Raw genomic sequence first — 20530 nt, forward strand, 5'->3', positions numbered from 1 at the left:
ACAAAAATTGAAAAAAGAATTTTTTCTACCTCTCACCCAACAGACTTAAAATAGGATATGAAGAGCCAAGTGGGATCTATTCTATGCAGCCTCATGAGTAAAAGGACATTTTTAGTCAAATTAGTATTCAGGGTTGTTAAAATCTCTCAGTTATGATACACAAGATGAAACAGAATTCAACTGAATTTCTAGGTGCGATGACTATGAAAAGCTATGAAGAATGTTAGAAGTAATTAGTAAATTTAGCATTCTAAATACACAGTAAGGACGTAAACAAAAAAGTAACATTATACATAGACATCCCAGAGTTACTCCTCCTTTTCCCTAAGATGGAGGAAAGCCTTGAGGAGACCTCAAGGCCAAGTCTAACCCTTGAGGAAGGCTATGTTATTTTACAAACATCAACTCAAAAGGAAAAGCTGTGAAGGAACCTTTGCTATCCTTAAGCTCATGACAACACTCAGATAATATCTTTTCCTAATTCAAGATCTGAAATGTAGTTGAGCAGTGCCACTGTACAGACCTAACAGAGAACCAGTGAACTCTCTGCTAGGTTGAATCTCCAAGGGGTCACACTGTGCCTAGAGGATTTGTAGTATCCAATATATACAGTATAATAAACATATTGAATGTATTCTTTAATATTGATTTAATATTCACTCTAATTAAATATTCATGTTGGCTTATTATTTACTAACAAAGAGAACTGATTTAACCGATACATCAGTAAAATAATTAGAGGGTATTTCACTGTAATCTTTTACAAATCTATAAAACACATGTACTTTTAAAAAAGAATAAAGAAATAATTACCAGCCTGAAAGATGACAGATTTTCTTCAAAGCTTATTAGGCCAATCATAACAACTACGCTATCAAAAATATTCCATTTTTGCTGAAAATAGTTGTAAGGATCTAAAGCGATGATTTTCAAGATCATTTCTGCTGTAAAAATCAGGGTGAAGACCTGGAAAGAGGAAAAAGAAACTCAGCAAAAAGTCACTGAAAAAGTATGTCTCCTTATGGGACTGCCCCAGTACAAATACGGGGTTATAACTCCATATTCATTCTAATACAGACCTAACTTACCTTGTCACTTATAAAAATCATTTGTTGGTAGTTGCGTGGCATGTCAGGGTACTCCAGAGCCATGAATAAGGTATTCACAATAATGCAAACCATGATTAAGAGATCAACAAATGGATCCAAAATTACCAATTTCACCTTCTCTTTGACTACTCTCCAGAATGGACAGCAATTCCAAATTAGATACTTTTGAGCAAAACGTTTCCATAATGAAGGGCATTTCAGTTTTGACTCTTGCAGTTCTAAATGACAAAGAGGAAAAGTGACATATGAATAATCTTATGCAGAATATCATAGTATGAAGAAAAAGAGAATCAGTCATAGAAAAGATTGAAAAGAAAAATCTATGTCGTGAGCAGAATGGCATCATTGAAAAAAATTGTTTCACTCATTTTACACAAACTAATGACAGGCTATTTAAAGGTCACCATCAACAAACCTCACAAGTACAGAAACAGGTGATACTACCCACCTCTTCATATGTTTATTATACTATTGAAGGATGATAAAGGATCTGCATTAAGGAGAAATAACTTAACTGTCTCTGGGAAACTGACAACTTGTTTTCCGTGAGTTATATCTGTGCAGTCACAGATGCAGCATGGGTTGAAAAGAAAGTCCATGACAAAATGAAGAAGGGTGTCCCCTATATCTTGGTACCCATAGTTGAGGATAAGGTTGTAAGATAAGTCAAGTTGGAAGGGACCTCAGGAGACCTCTAGTGCAACGCTCTTCTCAAAGCAGGGTCAGCCATGAGGTCAGAGACGGCATAACTTGTTCCTCTGTCTGACTGCCCTCATGGTGAAAGCTTCTCGTTACACACTGTTTGAAGCTCTCTTCTTTCAATTTATGTCTGTTGTCTCCTCTTCCCACTGTGCACCATTCTGAAGAGCCTGGCTACACCTGCTTGATAATGTCTTCCTACACACTGGAAGACTGGTATTATCTTCCCCTCAAAACCTTCTCTCCAGGCTGAACCAGCCCAGCACTGGGCAAGTGCTCCAGCCCCTGACTTGGTGGCCCTCTACTGAATTCAATGTATTTCTTGTACTGGAGGGGCTGGGGGGTAAACTGGGCATAGTATGTGTTCTAGCAAGCGCTTAATAATGAATGATAATCACTTTTCTCCTGGCTATGCTCCTTTTAATATAGTCCAGGATACTGTTAGCCGTTGCTGCTGCAAGGGCATGTTGCTGGCTCATGCTCAGCTCACTGCCCACAAGGACCCACAGGGCCTTTCCTGCAGAGCTGCTGCCCAGCCAGCCAGCTCCCAGCCTCTATTGTTGCAAGAGGTTCTTGCAGATATGCCAAAGTTTACATTTGTTCTGGCTGAATTTTCATAAGGTTCCTGTTGGCCCGTTCCTCCAGCCTGTCTAAGTCCCTCTAGATGGCAGCCCTTACCTCCAGCAAATCAAGTGGTTCCCCCCCAATTTTGTGTCATCTGCAAAATTTAAGAGCAAGCCCTCTGTTGCCTCCTCCAGGTCACTTAGGATGTGTCCTAGGATACACCCTGGGGGACTCCACTTGTTACTTGCCTCCAGGTAGAACAAATATGACCTGTTCACCAGACACTTGAAGCCCAAGCATCCAACCATTTTTTTGTCCAGCTGGTTGTCCACCCATGCAGACCCTAACACCCTAACTTGGATGAAAAATTACTGTGGGAGACAGCATTGAAAGCTTTGTTGAAGTCAAGGTAAATGAAAACATTGTTCTCCCCTCATCCACAAACCCCAGTCATTTTATTGTACAGGGAAATCGAGTTGGTCAGGCATGATTCACCCTTGGTAATTGCAAGTTACAGTTGCAGTTACATGAGATATGAGAATATTTATTCTACTGAAATTTACATTTGATTGCAGCATAATTTCCCCTAGCGACTTTTAAAATAATGCTGACTGTTTGTGACATTTTGACCTCTTAGGTCAAGCTACACAATCACCATAGGAAAAACACTAAAGAATGACTTACGCAAATTATCTGTAATAACAGTGGCTGCACTCATTAACCTCTGTCTTCGAAAAGGATCATTAATAGACTCCACTGACAATTCATAGGACAGCAGTATCTGTCTCTTTGGTCAGAAAGACAAAAGAATATAATATAACAAGGGAATATGAATAAGTAGCAATACAAAAATTACGTCCAGCATAAGGTAAACATGCCTTTTTAAATACACATTGTAATGAAGCCTTACCTTGCTGAAAGAATGTAAAACAAAACAGCACAACAATATCATGTGTTTGCCTTTCAAGGCAAAGGACATTTCATCAAAAACAGTAATATTTTTCAAGAAGTTGTTTCCTTCTGAAAATATTAAACAATGATAATACCATTATACAAGTATAGAACCATTAACGGGGAGCATAGGAAAAAAATCATTCCATCTTTCCAGTGACTGATAAAAAGTACATACAAAAAGAACACTGACGATCAGTTTGAATAAATTATTGGCTATTTAATTATGAAATATTGATTATTAATAAATAATAAATATTTATTAACATTAAGAGTAGTTATTTAGTGAATCAAAAGTATTGGTTTTCCCAGCCCTATTAAGCCTATCAAGAGCTATACTAATATTGAACTGCCTAAAACTAGGAATGGGACTACTTTTGTTTCATTAGAAGTTACAGGATGCTAAATATGGTGTTCCTGATGTGCACTGAAGGACAGGCCAACACCTGTATCTTATAAGACCACTGAATTATTACCAAACATTCAGCTCATGATGCATTAATACCCCCCCACGCACAGACACACACACATACACACTTTTAAAAGACTAAGTAGACAACTGTAAAACATGGGCTTCAAAGAATAGGTCAGACTCTGAGGTAGAGAAAAACAGAGAGAACAAAGATTCCAGTATCAGGAAGGACATAATTAGAACTACCAGCTAACAGGGAGCTACTGACTGACCACATCATAATGCACGGTACCTTAGTATTCCCTTTCAGCACAACTTGATTTGTTTCATTTTCTTTTTGTGGGGAGGGTATATAAGTAAAGCTCTGTCATATCGTTATTTCAAACTTTTACGATATGATTTTTATGAACATATTCTATAAAACTGTTATTCAGGGAATGAAACTGATATCCTTGGCCTCAGGGGTTTAATAATAATTATTTCTTTTTGTCTCTCTGGTATTTTAATGACTTGAAAAGCTAAGCAAAACTTAGCTGATAGAACTGTCATAGAATAGACATATAAAATGAATTTATAATACAGTGCTAAAATGTTCATTTTTCTATCTGTATTTTTTCAGAATCTAAAAGACTCAATTAGACTATTCTAATCACATCCCAGTTACCGGTGCAACTTGTCCTTTCATTCTTCTCTAATGTTTGGGGTCTCAGAGGAGAGAAACCTAGAAAAATTTGTGTGCCAGCCTGACTAAAATCCTCAGGCTTCTTGTTGAAATTCACATCTGTTCAGAAGCATTCAGAGTTAGTGTTTTCAAAAAGGTTGAGTATTCATCAACACTGAAGCGGTTACTGCTGCTCATCTATCTTTAGCTGAAGTAAATAACTGGTGATGAGGAGTCCTCTGACAAATCAGGATTTAAAATAGGGATACGCACTAGACAAACAGTCCATTCAAGTTTTTATAGAACTGATTAGGTCCTACCAAAGAGTTTCTACCCAATACACTTTTTTCTCTTTGACTTAGCATCTTTAGCCTCTTTTTGTGATTAAAGCAGAGAGTACGTTGTTTGAAGAGTCCTCAGCTGCAGCAGAGCTAGTACTACCAGTAGTTGCCATGACATGAAACAAACTGTCATGTTTGTTGCAGATTATATTTGTTTGACTAATGGTAGAACTCTACATCGGAGCAGCTCACACTGCTCGGATCATGCTCTAGGCCTTCCTTTTTTTCTTTTTTTAAATACAAAATACCAACATTTGTAGGGCGAAGTGAGAACTGTGATGTAGGGTAGTGAGAGGAAGTGAGTGTACAGGTGGACTATGCATCTTGAAGAACGCTCATGACTGATAAATAGCTGCTTCTGCTGTCAGCTGATCATCTGTAAATTTGTGTAAGAAAGCATAAGACTACAACCAGGATCTCACACAGTCACTGTTACCTGGACTTGGGGTCTTGGAATTCTTCATGCAGATAGTGTAGAGACATCTGTTAGCAAGTACAGCAACATAGTTTAAACTCTGCAGAATATACTCCTGAAAAGTGGGTTCCACTTAACATTTCTTGTACCAGGTTCTAATGCTATCTATTATCTGTTTTCTAAAGTTCCTATACAGAGATATTCATAACTTTGCCATTCTCTGCACAGAGAGGGGAAGGGACCTTGGGAAGGGTCTGAAAATGCTATTTCTGAAATGTAAAATACAGACTGCTTTTGGCATCCAACCTGTGCAGATTTTGCAGCCTTGGAGAAGTAATGTCTAGGAACTAAACCAAATTTATCTCCTGGCTCAGCCATCTCTTGCAATACAGTCACAGACTTAGAAGAAAAAAAATTAAATAGGGATAATCAGCCATAAGAGTTGATTTTTATACTTATAGAAGATATGACACCTGCTATGGAAAGACATTTTTTTTCCTCAATAGGTATAATAATACACTACCATGGACTGTGTCACAGTGTTCCTTTTAAGTACAGCAAAACCAAATTAGGTCACAAAATGGCATAATAGTCTTAACACAGCAGGGGAAACATTAATGACACTCTATAAGAAGCAAATACTATACTAAAGGAGATGACAGATGGCAGTTGCTGCCAAGTGGATGATTTTGACTCCTTCGGCTCAGACATATAATTTTATATAGCTAGGATCACGGAATTTAGAAGAAATTCTGACCATGCTGACTGCCAGAATGAAAACCTAATCCATTTTAGCTAGGATGACGTGTCTGATAAAAACTCCCCTATAAGGACACTTTTCAAAAGGAAGGAAGTTGGGCCATTACTCCTTTACTCTGCAACTGGACAGTTTCCATTTTCTATTAAATGGGTGGGAACAATTCTGATATTCTCCCAGAAGCAAGAGAGAATCTGTCACGAGATGGAACAAACTATCATGGGGGGGTCATAGAAAATATGTTGGGAGACAGGGGTGAGGGATAAGATCAAAATGAACAGTGTATATTTTGGTGATGATTTCCAGCTCTCCATATCGAGAGACCCTGCTCAGCCACAGTAATTGATCACCTAAGAAATAGAAGGAAGAAACACATCTGAGAGGGTGAATGAAGGCTGGTTTGAATTTCCAGACTGCATTATCAAAGGTGTGACTGGGAACCAGGGTTTCAGTCAAGGTGTTATTCGGACACAAACATCTGCTTTTGCACTATCTGTTTTTCCAGTGGACCCTGTTTGGTCTAAGTCACAAGCCTGTACTGGAGAATGGCTGTTGCTGAACCAGTATAAGGGCATTAAAAGCTTTCTTTTTAGATATTGTTGAAAATAACACACTAATATGGATAATTGCCTGAGAATTATTTTGGAAGGTGCAACTCAAGATTAAAATATCTAAATATTGGCATCTAAATGTGGAGGTCTACATAGAGCCAGAGAAAGATTAAAGTTGGGAAGGTCCTCTGGAAGTCCTCCCACTCCACCACTCAAAGCAGGGCAAACTTCACCTGTAGGGCCTTTTCCAGCTACATTCTGAATATCTCCAAAAACAAAGATCCTTTTTCCCCCCCTTAAAAACTAATCAGAATTTCTCTTGTTGCAACTTGTTCCCCTTGACTTTCCATTGTGCACCTGTAAGAAGATCTTGGCTCCTTCCTCTTTATACACTCCCATAAGATATTAGTAGACAGCAATAATCAGTTTTCTTCCCTTTCCCTTTTCTCCTTCAGGCTGAACAAACCCAACCTCTCAACGCTTCCTCACACCTCATGTTCTACAGCCCCTTAATCACCTTGGCAGCCTCCACTGGCTTTGCGTGATATCTCAACATAATCCTTCTACTGGAGAGCTCAAAACTCAACACAATACCCCAGGTGCAGTCACACATGCACTGGTCATGCCAAATGAAGACACACACATGGACTAAGCATTGAAAAGGTAACAAATCTATACTCTACACGGATGCTGGACCATTGGTAACATGATAGTAAGGACTGTCCATGAGATATACGGTATTTTGCCAGTGTCAAAGGTGCTGTGAAAAAACCCCAAGAATCAGCAAAGTAAAAACTGCAAGTCTTAATAGCAGTTTCTTAATGGATTTAGAAAGTAGGGATGAGCAGAGGAGCCAGAAGTCACTGCTGTAATCAAGATGTGAAATAGCATGTGTGGGATTTAGCCTAATATTCAGACATTCACATTTAATTTGTCCATTTGCACAACGCATCTAAAATCCCATTATAATTGATGCATATTTTTTTGATAAGTTTGATTCACTTAAACATAAGTGTCTGAAGCCATTTGAGATGGTCTATTGAGACATTTGGTATCTGAGACATCCACAGTCTCAGACTAAGCAGGCATGACACATCATGTCTGTACCCTTCTGCAGAGTAGGTGGAGGCCAAGTAAGACACTCTGGAAATCCTCTAGTGTCACTAGGTATGAATTTGTGACCCAAAAAATTAAATCTCCATTCAACTCTGGGAGTTTAGAACCCAAATCACATGTAGACGCCTGCAAACGAACACCTGGAGCACAATCCAGTTGCCTAAATCTAGGAATTTAGTAACATTTGAGATGTCATAATGTATTTGAGATATTCACACAGTGCTGGAAGATGTGCCACAGATGCCAAAGATATCCAGGATATCCAACCTGTCCAAGAACATCTAAAATAGCACCAGATGCTTATAGTTAGACAAGTGAATCACGCTCCTAACATTCGAAGTCTTCATACTGAACTAAAACTAACCCTAAATATTTAGGCCAGAGAACTAGCTGTGTGTACAGAAAAAGAAAAGTTAGGTTATCAGGGAAATTCTAAAACTTACAGGGTATTATATGTTTGTCTACGTAGCACAACAGAGGTGCCGAGTGTAGAGGGTTATAATGCGTCATAAGTATGCTACTTTCAGCCACTTTGAACTTTCCTTTCAAGTCCATATAGTGCTGTCTCCCTCTGGTCCCAAAATCTAACTTTCAGATTGCTTTAAAAAACAAGTTAATCCAATACATGCAAGAAGGGGAAGGGAAAAAAAAAAGGGGGGGGGGGCGGGAATTGCAAATAGAAAGCTTTTCTGCTCATCAAATTATCATATCCCATGCAAGTCCAATGAATGTATCTTCTATTTTTAATACTTACAAGCTTCTTGTGGCAGTGACCAGGCTGTGAATTAAATATGTGTTCCTCTTTGCCATGATCACCCAAAACTAAGTTTTGTCTTAAAATAGGTTTTTCTTTCTTCATCTCTTTTTCTTTTGAATTTTTCAAGTCAGCAACTGCCATTTCAGATCTGACATGTAAGGCCTTATTACCTTCTCCCGCAGCCAACATCTGTAAAAGAAACAGCAACAGGTCTGTCTATTAATACAAGGCAAATGCCAATGCATGGGCTAAGATCATATACAGTTTAATTATTATGCTATCTGAACGCTTTGCACTAACAATTCCTACCTTTCAAATATTCAACTACTATAAAAAGATAGGAGTACAAAATGCTATTCACAATACTGAAAGATAAAGCAGGGTTACTTATCAGCTACTGTAATTAAAGTTTGTCCTTGCCACTTTAGATATTGTATTTTTTACCTGAATTACAGAATATTATGGTGTATCCTTTTACTCTTCTTTTCTTGCTTTGGAAAGGACCTTGAGCCCAAAGACAACAGAAGACTAAGGGCTCAAACTAAATACTAAAATGTTAAACCCTTCTTAACTACTAATCCTGTTGAAAGAAAAATAGAAGGAAGAAAAGCCTAAGTAAAGCTTGGCAAGCTGGAATTTCAGACAGAGAAACACTACAGGCCTGTCAACATCTGTAGAGGAGGAATTTGGTAAACTGGTGATGCCTTTCACCTTAACGATGAAATTGGATAGTTGCTAGAGAATATTTGTATGTCCTCTTACAAGTTGGACTTTTCTAATTGTTAGCAGTAAATCAGAGGTATCTTTTATAAAAAGTTAGAAGATAAAATATTTCTTAACAATAATTTTCAATCTATCTTGTTGCCTCAGCTCAGAGCTTCACTTTTCAGAAATAGAATAAAAACAACAAGGTGATCCCTGGTCCCGTACAGGCCAAGGAATGAATTAATCTAGGCAATACTGGGCCAAGAGGAAACACTGTAGAAATCTGATCTGTGTCTCTTAGCTCTCCAAACCAACAGCAAAGAAACTAATGCAGTCTCTGGATGTTCTTCTACATTAATATGGAACTAATGGTATTAGCCTGGCCAAAGACTATTCCTGCTCTCGTCAACTGGTAGACTTTCTGCATGCAATCACTCAAAAAAAGGCATGACACCCCTTAGATAGCTGAGCACAGTGGCTCTCAGAAAGCTTGCATTTTTAATCAATCCTGAAATCTATCAGCATCAGAACTTCCAATCTCAGGGAACTGTAGAAATGACAGCTTTTCTTATGGAAGCAAATTTATCTACTCATACTTCCTTCATCAGACTATGCAGTAACAGTAAGAAGGAATATCCAGAAAAATGGATTTTTGTACACAGCAGTAGTGGTAGTGTACAAGAATGAGGCAAACCACAGAGCGCAGGCACCTGTGCAATACCATAAAAGCTATACGCTTGCAGCAAGCCATTCCTATACAACGCCAGGTCTGCAAATCCCCACACTTAATATGATTTAACTTGGACTCATGCTGTTTGTTTGTATCACAGAAATGTTTATATATATTTTTATATATATATATACATACACCTGTGTATTTATAAAGAGACAGAAAGAGAAATGAAGTGTGAAAAAGTATTGTAAGAAGCACATTTTTAATTAAAAACCTTTTTTCCCTAATTCACAAACAGAAGAAAACAAAAGGAACCACATATTATATATTAGATATAATAATTTACAAACCTGTTCTTTCTCTAGAATTTGTTGGGCATCCTGAAGTAATTTTTCCTTTGCCTCTGTTTCAGCAAGAGTAGCTCTATTTTGCTCTTCATATGCCATGGTTACTACAGCCAAGATCAGATTGAAGAGATAAAATGAGCACAAAAAGATGACACCCAGAAAAAATAAAATGTAGTTCTTTCCAGATGTACGGATAGTCTGTGAGGAAAAGGTAAAGGTTGTAATAAATTCTTAATAAACTAACATTTACAACAGAATTTTCAATCAACTTTAAACAATTTCTTTTCCTATACAATACAAAAGGTCAACGTACTGCATTGTTTTCATTAAACAACAGTAGGATCTAACTCTGGTCTACGTTACACAGAAGGTCTAGAAACACATCTAGTCAGGAGTTCCCCTGGCCTTCAAGCAAATAAATTTCAGCTCTGAAAAACTTCTCTGTGATCACACAGTGTTTTCTTTTTATGTAACAGACCATCAAACATTCATAACAATGCCATGTACTGCAGAGAAGAATTAACAAAATCCATTCTTAAAATTAAATGAAGTATCTCCCAGCAAATCAGGCAAATGATCATCAGAGTGTAAGTTATGAGAAGACAACTTCAGCTGTAAAAAGATATACAGGTGACTACAGATGAAATTAATAAAATTCAGTGATAAGGATGAAAGCTAGGATTATCTAAACAATCATGAAAGATGCTAGAATTAGAGAATCAGAGGCAGTATTTAGACTGATTGCTTATTCTTACATTTTTTTAAATGGTAGCAGAGGAGATGGCTCAAAATTAAGCTCTGAGACATTAAAAACTAAAAACCAGTTGACCTCCAAATGGCAAAAAGAAGATGTATCAATTTAAAAAAAATCTCAGTTAATAAAGGTTGCTGGAAAAAAGTTGAAGTGGACCATATGAAAGTTACAGAACAAGGCAGAGGATAATTCCCTTCTAGCAAAGGCACTGCATAGATGTAAGGGATCCATCTACATGCAATTTTTGTATCTTTTTTGTCAAAAACCAGAATTTAAAAGTTACATTCAACCCTCTGAATCAAAACATAGAGGCTCCAATTTTTTTAGTACCAGTTGTCAAAAATGATCTGAAATGAAAGTGTGTACGTTGAGCCAAAAGGTTTGGCGAGGAGTCAGGACTTAAAAGGAAGAGAAACAGAGTATGTAACAAATCCTCATATCCCCTGCAGCAGCAGCGAGCTCCCTAGCCGGATCTACTCTATACCCCAATCCTTTGGTAGTTACACATTAACATTTAACTATTAATCACTGACCCAAGTGTGTGCTCCAACAAAGCTATGAGCATTCACAGCAGGATTGCTCCCATCCAATATCACTTGCAGAAGGTGTTGCAACTTAGTCACTTGAAGCTACTTCCTTACTATTTATGTTGATTTTAAAAGAAATTTGGTATCAGTAATGTTAAAACAGGTGCAGATTTTTCTAGTCGACATAAAGCTCTAAACTGCATGTCTAAAGTCATTCCAGCAGCTAATAAAAGTACCTACCTGTCTGTAGAGACGCTCCCAGTAATCCTGTGTCATCAGACGGAATAAAGAAAGGAAGGCCCAGCCAAAATGATCAAAACTTGTATAACCAAAGTCAGGATTCTTCCCAATCTTCTTGCAGCTGTAGTTTTCTGGGCACTCTTTGCTAACCACAAAAGAAATGTTAAATAATACTTACTTGCATTATTACATTGTAGCTGAAAGCATCCAGTATACGACATCAAATACAGATTTGCCCAGTTTGTCTGAAAGTCCATTTCATTATTCCCCAATATAATTCTGCCAGAAAGGCTGATTTATATCAGACAATCCTAGAAAGCCATTTATCTAGTTAAAGAAATTAGACAGAAACTCTAGTTCTGTCTAGTTTCTGACTAGACAGAAACTCTCCACTGATGTAGTACACATGCAAACAAATACATAGAGAGGGGAAAAAATTGAAATATATTTCCTTTTAAATAATTCACTGAGATGAGGAGAGGAGAATTTATTAATATCTCACAACTCTTTACCGATCTGTTCCCCTCCTCCTTTATATCATTCTACATTACCATTATATTACCAGTGCTTAGCAACAAAGCACATATATAATTGCTCGCATCCTAGTACTTTACTTCATTCTTTTTCTGATGTGAAATATCTGGTTTTTAATTTAATAACCCCCACACACATATTCCACCCTCCTGAAAAATTATCACAATTCCTTTAGGCCAAAAATAAAACCACAGTACATCTGGGGGAAAAAATAACAAAGTACTAAAACTGTTTTGTTCACTTACTCAGGATGTGAACTGAACCCACAGAGCAATATCTCAGAAGATTTATTCATTCTGTAGCAGATATCTAATAAAAAAAAATATGAAGGAATCATAAAATCAGAAGTTGTCAGTTCCTACAGCACTCTGACAGTAATACTGCACTTTAAAACTCGTACTGCACTTTAAAAAACACCCTCATGGACGAAATCTCTGTGAAAGACTCCTTTCACAACAAAGGGCATATAGGGCTGTTTCTCAGCAGATCCGTCCCTATGGCAATTTAAAAAAAAATAAAATAAAAATAAAAATGAGTAACTACACAACTCACAATGTTGTCTGATCTCTGGTAAAAATAAGAACCTCTGCGAGAAGTAGGCAAAATCCCTGAATGATATAGATAAAGTGATGGAAAAAATAATTGTCTGTGTAGTACCGTACCCCTAAAATTAGGATCCTCATGCAATGTGCATAGGTAAAGCAGCAAATGCTCATAGAAAACTCAGTCCCTTCTATCCCACAGACTACTAATCTTTCTCCAAATCCAAGATTCACTAATCTCACATTCAGCTGTCCAAGAGACTTCGTATTACTACTTGTGCAAATGGAAGGACATACCTTCTTGTGAGAAATACGTGCAACTGTATTTTAACATCTCTGTGAAAAAAACAAGACATACATAGGAAGATACACAGATTATGTAAAGGGAGAAAAGAATAACATTTACCTTCATCATTTGGTGTATATATCTTGGCATCCTTACATAACGTGTCATTGTATATAGTATTATTGAGGACACATTTGGATGTCAAATTGCCCATAAAAAGCTGGAGGCCTATTAGAGCAAATACACTCAAGCAAAAAACGGTCAAGATCAACACATCAGTAAGTTTCTTAACAGATTCAACAAGTGAATTTACGATGACTTTCAGACCTAGAAAAATAAGATTCAATAATAAGCAAAATGAGAAGAGGAATGCAGTAGCGTTCCCTTATGACAATATACAACAGTTGCAAGTATGTTAAAAACAATCAGTGTAAATGGTTTTGTAACCTCAGAGTATTAAATGAGGTAAAATAAAGCATAGGAATGAGTAAAGTATTTTTACTTAAATTTCCTAATCATGACTTATTTGGCTTTTACTTCCTTCCAACACTGATTTTGCTAACTTGAAAATTCTAAATTAAGATGGCATCTAAACAAACTCTTAGGAACTTTAATGAATATGGACGGATTTCTGTGCTTGATTAACGTTAAACAAGTACTTCATGTTGTGCCAAATACACATTACAATAAAGGATAACTTTCGCTGACCTCAGGGAATTCTGCCTTAAAAGATAATGCCTTACAGATGTCACCAGTTTAAAAACAAAAGAACATTTATGACACTGGGAAGGGAACAAATATATGTTGGGGACCACCCAGCTGGAACGCAGCTTGGCAGAAAAGGACCTGGGGTCCTGGTGGACACCAAGTCAAACATGAGCCAGCGATGTTGCCTTGGGACAAGTAAGGTGAATAGTACCCCGGGCTCCATAAGGCAAAGCATGGCCAGCAGGTCGAGGGAGGAGATCATTCCCCTCTACTCAGCACTGGTGGGGCCACATCTGGAGTACTGGGTCCAGTTCTGGGCTTCCCAGTACCAGACAGACATGAACATACTGGAGAGATCCAGCAAAGGGCCACAAAGACGATGAAGGGACTGGAGCATGCTCTCCCATGAGCAAAGTCTGATTAAAAAACAAGCTGGGACTGTTTGGCCTGGAGAAGGGAAGGCTCCGGGAGGATCTCATCAATGTGCATAAATACCTGAAGGGAGGGTACAAAGAGGATGGAGCCAGGGTCTTTCAGTGGTGCCCAGTGACAGGACCAGAGGCAATGGGCACAAACTGAAACACAGGAGGGTCCATCTGAACATCAGGAAACACTTTTCTACTGTGAGGATGACTGAGCACCGGCACAGGTTGCCCAGGGAGGCTGCGGAGTCTCCATCCTTGGAGATATTCAACAGCTGTCCAGACATGGTCTTGGGCAACCAGTTCTAGGCAGTCCTGCTTGAGCAGGGGGGTTGGACCAGGTGACCTCCAGAGGTCCCTTCCAACCTCAACCATTCTGTGATTCTGTGAAAATGGGTTATATGTAAACTTAAGACCAATATTCTGGCAGAATAACTGAATTTGAAATACGACATAGGCAGAGAGTGATATCTGGGATTTTTCTAGAAGTCTTTCATAAGAAAAAAGTAAAATTACGTTTAATCTCTGTTCTCCATGCTGAATATCAAAGCAAAAGTATTGATGGGTGGTTTTGACATTAAAAACGAAAAACTTCCTATGTTTAATGCCTGTTATAATTCCATAACAAAATAAAAAAATTATTTGTAATTACATAAAAATGGTAAAGTTAATATATATTATGACAATGGGATATATAGCCATTTATAGATTTTCAAATGAGTTTTTGCAGTTAAATTCTGAAATCCATACTTTGGTATCCTAATTCATGGCACAACTAAATATTGAATATCTGAACAGCATATGCAAAACCCTGTTGAAAGTATTATGCTCACTCCAGATAGTGGTTGTGGTCAGTAAACAAACAAATGAAACTCTGAAATATTGAAGTCAGCATTTTGGGAAATAAACCATAGAAGATTAAGCTAATGAAGTATAACATGAAACCAGAAATATGTTGGTATAGCCACATTATGTTAAGACAACATATTGAATAGGGCGTGCTGCTCAGGAAAGACAAAAGTAAAAACACAAAGGCACTGGGCTAAGTAAAATTGAACATTAGTGATGGGATTAGAAAAAGCAGAAAATACAAAAGTCTGCCTGTGTCAAAATCATTTTGAGGAAAGACGATAAAAAATATTCTGTTAGGATGCTGCTGAGAGTTACTGCAGACTGCAAAACAGTCACACCTTGGGATCCCGTGAATCATCACAAAAAGTGACCAGAAAACTGAAGACAAGAAAAGGACGGGAATTAGAAATAGCATACTGCTGAAGCGGAGAGAAAATCAGTAAGACATCTTGTTCCTTACCTGGTATTACTGAAATAGCTTTCAAAGTCCTCAGTACTCTGAAAGTTCGAAGAGCTGAAACCTTGCCCACACTTTTACACATGGTAACATACCTATAAAATTAAAGCACCATGTAACTGAATGACAAAGATCTAGCTTTTCAGAGCATATGCGTATTGAGCACACAGTAATGAATAAATTACAGAAAATAGATAGGTCAAATATGTCCTAAGGTAGGTGTCTAAAGTTAGGAATCTAAGTCCATTTCTAGATATTGATGTAAAATAACGAGACTTTTGAATAGTGCCTCTGAAAAGAAACACAGCAAGTTTTTACTTAGTGTGCATTTGGATGCTTAACTTTTGAAGTGTTTATCCATCAAAATGTCAAATAAATATAAAACCTTCAATGTCATAACCACACCCTCTCATACTGAGGCTAATCTGATTTAGAACACCACATGAAAGTATATGTTGCAGCTATCTCAAAACTACACAATATATACTTTAGGAGAAGGGAGTTGAGCAAAACTAGGTTTACAGTATGTTAATTCTGTACTACGTGGCTGTCTTTCTAACTTTTATTTAATAGTCAGCTAAGAACTTCAGTATTGAAACTAGTTTCAATTTAATTGTTTCAACAATTTGAAAATTTCAGAAAATGAGGATTTTAAGAGTTGCATATTCTATACAGCACTTTATCTTTAAGGGGTTGCCCCATATTTTATAAGACTTATGTCAGAATTGACATGAATTGTGACTCATCTTATGGCAAGGTCATAACTGGTAACAGAATTCCTGAAAATAAAAAGTCTCAATAACAGAATCTGAGAAACAATGGTGGGAAAGGACCTCTGGAAGTGATCTAGGTGACCTCCCACTCAAAGCATGACTTTTGTGAGCAATAGATCAGAACACTATGGCTTTGACTAGCCTGTAAGATTAAATAATTCTCAAGTAGCTTAAGTAATAACTGCACTTGAGTTAACTGTTGAGTTAATTTCTAAATACTGTTATTTGTTGCATGATAGGACCAAAAAAAACCAGAAGGAGATGCTACATTGCGAAGTGCTTATATCTGCTTGAACACCAAGGAATTAGGAGTATGGCTAGGGAAGTAGGACCATAAAATGAAATTCTTCATACAGCTGTTGGACTACTTGATAGCTACTGATTATTAACAATGTGTAAGCTCCTTAGTGGTTTATAGATTACCCATAAGAATACTTTGTTCATATACATATATATGTGTGTGATGACATCTGACTACATAGCCTATTATTTACACATAAGAAAAAAACAGTCAGGGGTATGAGAGTTGATGGCAGCCTTTGCTACAGAGCCCATGAGATGGTGGAGTTTAAGACCCCAAGAGAAGTAAGCAAGATGAACAGCAGAATAAAAATCTTGGACTTTAGGACAGCAGATTTCAGCTTGTTCAGGGATCTGAAACTGCCCCAAAGGGAAAAGTGTGCCCCAGAACAGTTGCTTGATCTTCAAGAGTATTTTCTTCAAAGCACAGGAACGATGCACTCTACTCTGTTGAAAGTCAAGCAGATGTGGCAGAACACCAGGTTGTCTGAACAGGGAGCTCCTGACTAATCTCATACTCAAAAAAGAAGTGTGCAGAAGGTTGAAGCAGAGATAGCTCTGGGAAGGGACACTAAGACACTGCCAAGCACGCAGGGATGAAGCAAGGAAAGACAAAGTTCAGCTGAAGTTGAAGCTAGCAAGGGATGTGAAGGGCAACGAGAAGGGCTACCTTAAGTACATCAGCAGTGAAAAGATGACTAAGGAAACTGTGGGCCTGTTGTTCAAGGAGGCAGGGAACCTAGTGACAAAGGACATGCAAAAGCTGAAATGCTACTCAATGCTGCCTTGATTTGGTCTTTACCAGTGAGGTCTGCTCTCAGGCCTCCCAGATCCCTGAGTCTAGTGTCAAAATCTGTGGAAGTGAAATATTATCCATGCATCTATGTGCTGTGATCAAAGGGACAAAGTTCAGCTGGCACCTGGTTACTAGCGGCATCCCTCATGGGTCAGTCCTGGGGCCAATACTGTTTAACAATTTCATTAATATCCTGAAGAATGGAATAGAGTTTGCAGTCAGCAAGTTCACAAATACTAAGCTGTGGGGGGAGCAGTCAATACGCTCGGTGGCAAGGCTGCTCTGCACAGTGAGCTTGACAGACTAGAGTTATGGGCAGTAGAAACCTCATGAAGTTCAGCAAAAGCAAAGGCAAAGGCAAAGTCTTGCACCTGAGTCAGCATGACCACAAATAGGACTTGAGGGTACATTGGATAACAAGCAGCTTTGCAGAAAAGGACCTGGGGTCAGGGCAGACAAATTGAGCATGACTGAGCAGAGCACCCTTGTGACAAGGAACGCTTATCACATCCTGCGCTGGATTAACATGAGTCTAGCTCATACATCGAGGAGTCTAGCCATACATTAAAGGAAGTGATTTCTGAGACTGAATCTGGAGTACTGTGTCCAGCTTTGGGCTCTCCAGGGCAAGAAAGACAGTTTACATACTGGTGCAGGTCCAACCAGGGCTTGAAGGGTGTGCAGTAAGACAATTATATAGTTAAATTGTTAGGCTGGATTGGATTTGTTGAGTATGAAGAAGAGCAGGCTAATGGGGTGATGCAGCAGGAATCTTATTGCTGTCTTCAGCTGCCCAATGTAAGGGCTTAGAGAAGATGAAGCCAGGCTGTTCTTGCAAGCTCACCGTGAAAGGATGATGTAAGTTGCTACACAAGAGACATTTCAATCAGATATTTGGGAGAAAAAAAAGCCACAATGTGGTTGGAATGACTTGCTCAGAGAGGTTGTTGAATCTCCATCCTTAGACAAACTCAGAACTTGACTGGATGAGGTCCTGAGCAACCTAATCTAAATTAGTCCTGCTAATTTAGTCCATGGAGCTGGACCACATGATCTCCAGAGGTCCCTTCCAATCTAAATTACTCTACACCTCTAATAAATTAGAACAAGACAACTGAAAACTATTCAGAAATACTAAATGACAGAGATTGGCTTTGAAAGCTCTGAGACTGGGCATGAGTGAATCTGTTCACTGCTGCAAGTAAGACTATTTTGCTTTCAAGATTAACATTCTCTATTTGAGATGCAAATTCTGACTTGGTTTCTTCCTCATTTCTTGTCCACCTAGCCAGCTGGTTTTGATATGAATTTAAAATTGACCACAGCAGTGATTCATCTGGCCTATTACCCTGTCTTCAAAAACGACCCACAACAGAAGCTTACAAGGGAGTTTAGAATCAAGGCAGTGATGCTCCCCAGATTGAATTCTTCCAGAAGATTTATAGCTCAGGGACTTCCCGAACAAGACATAGTATTTTTGTGTTAAAAATAACCTTTAATGTGTTTTCATCCAGGATTTTGTCCAGAAGTCTTCCGAATGCAACTAAGTTTTTTGCATCCACAACCTCCTATGGGAATATGCCTATATGTAGTGTGAAAAACTACTACCTTCTTTTTTATTCTGCCATCTGACAACTTCATTTGGTGCCTTTAACTCTCATCGTAGGAGAAAAAAAAAAAAGAACAACACTATTTATTCTCTTTTTGGCTCTGTGCCACACACTTCAACCATGTTCCTGCTGTATTTTTTTCATGAGAGTTCTACTCTATTTAGTTTCTCATTATGTGGAATACAAGATATACATCTCTATCTTTCTTAATTCTGTCTTCTTTTGAGATGTCAAGGGCAAAACTACATATAGTCCTGAAGAAAAATACAGGCCACACAATGAAATAACTATGTATTCTACTTCTTTTCTTTATTTCTTACCCATAATGTCCTCTTTTCTATTTCCTTCTCTGACCATGATTGCACACTGGAGTGGTGTTCTCACAAGATTGTCTATTTTAAATCCAACATCGTCTTCCCAACAAGTGAAAGCTATTTCAGAGCCCATAACTGTGTATGTAAAGCTAGGTCTGGTTTTCCTTGAGCATCACTTTACATTCTTCGGATTTCATCTGTTATTTATCACCATGTCATTCAACACCTTGTGACCCACTTTGGAGCCTTCTCAAATTAGTTTCATCTGATCCAGAGTACAACTAAAACAATATAGAGAGGCATGCTTGGTTTCAGCTGCCTATGCAATTGCCTCTAAACAAAATTTAAATACATACTAAATTGAGAACAATCAAACAGTTCTAAAATGAGCTTTGCATTTAGGTCTTACTTTAAGGTCTATGACTATTTTTCTCTTTGCAAATATGCAAAGGGTGATTCAACTACAGTAACGCTTAAGCAGGTAGGATGCCAACCACTCTAGAGAACTTCAGCAATATCAAATAGTGTTTTATTTGCGTGTTTGTCCCTTGAGTGTAAAAGACAAACTGAGTTTTACTTACATTACCACAATAACGACAAGATCCAAACAGTTCCATGGATCTCGAAGAAAGGTAAATTCATTCCAAACAAATCCTCTTGCTAATATTTTTATCAATATTTCACCGGTATATATGCCAGTAAAAAGATATCTGAGAAGGAAAGCATATATTAAAGTTATAGAAATAAAAATATTAATGAGATTGAGACATTCAGGCACATTTCTACCTGTTCTATGATTTAGTCACTGGATGGAGATGAAGGTAGAAAATGTGAAGTAAAATAGGACAGGTTACATTACTTGCAGAAAAACCACAGGTATAAGAAGATGTTTTCCTGAATTTTAGTAAGATTTCCATGAAAATCTATAATCACAAGTGTTCACGTAAGCATACCATACTATTACTGGATGAAGGAAAGCTCCCATTTCCTTATGAATAATTTTTAAGACAGTGTTTATGTTCTAAAGCAGGCTGGAAAATATCAAAGCCTCTAACATTTTGGCAGAACAATAACAGCAAAGACTTATTTTAGCCTGTACAGTTTGCACATTTTATACATTTATTCTGACAAATACTCTGTAACTGAAAGAAATTCTACATAAAATTAAGCTATCATTATCACCATGCTTACCCCAAAATAAGAGGAATTAAAATTATAGAACCTCTGAGGCCCCAGGCACATTTTCAAGATTTAATTCCAGAACATTAACTCAAGTTACACTGGATACAGTGCACAATTACAAAAGGTAACAAGACATTATCAATAAATGGCTTCCTAATGTGAACAACTGAACTAG

At 37.8% G+C, this 20530-nt stretch overlaps 1 protein-coding gene across 2 annotated transcripts in view; it reads right to left on the reverse strand.

Moving 5' to 3' along the window:
- The window catches only part of LOC115339254 (sodium channel protein type 5 subunit alpha-like), a 56001-nt gene that overhangs the window by 24999 nt on the left and 10472 nt on the right, over window positions 1–20530 (reverse strand). For both annotated transcript variants that reach the window (XM_030008953.2, XM_030008951.2), the window contains exons 5-14: window positions 19755–19883; window positions 15384–15475; window positions 13062–13268; window positions 12359–12422; window positions 11580–11724; window positions 10062–10256; window positions 8331–8522; window positions 3057–3159; window positions 1089–1327; window positions 814–966 (exon numbers count right to left, since the gene is read on the reverse strand). In XM_030008953.2, coding sequence (XP_029864813.1) covers window positions 814–966; window positions 1089–1327; window positions 3057–3159; window positions 8331–8522; window positions 10062–10256; window positions 11580–11724; window positions 12359–12422; window positions 13062–13268; window positions 15384–15475; window positions 19755–19883 — 1519 coding nt within the window. The remainder of the gene's footprint in view (window positions 1–813; window positions 967–1088; window positions 1328–3056; window positions 3160–8330; window positions 8523–10061; window positions 10257–11579; window positions 11725–12358; window positions 12423–13061; window positions 13269–15383; window positions 15476–19754; window positions 19884–20530) is intronic.

This window comes from Aquila chrysaetos, chromosome 3 (genome assembly GCF_900496995.4).
Source record: "Aquila chrysaetos chrysaetos chromosome 3, bAquChr1.4, whole genome shotgun sequence".
NCBI lineage: Eukaryota > Metazoa > Chordata > Aves > Accipitriformes > Accipitridae > Aquila > Aquila chrysaetos.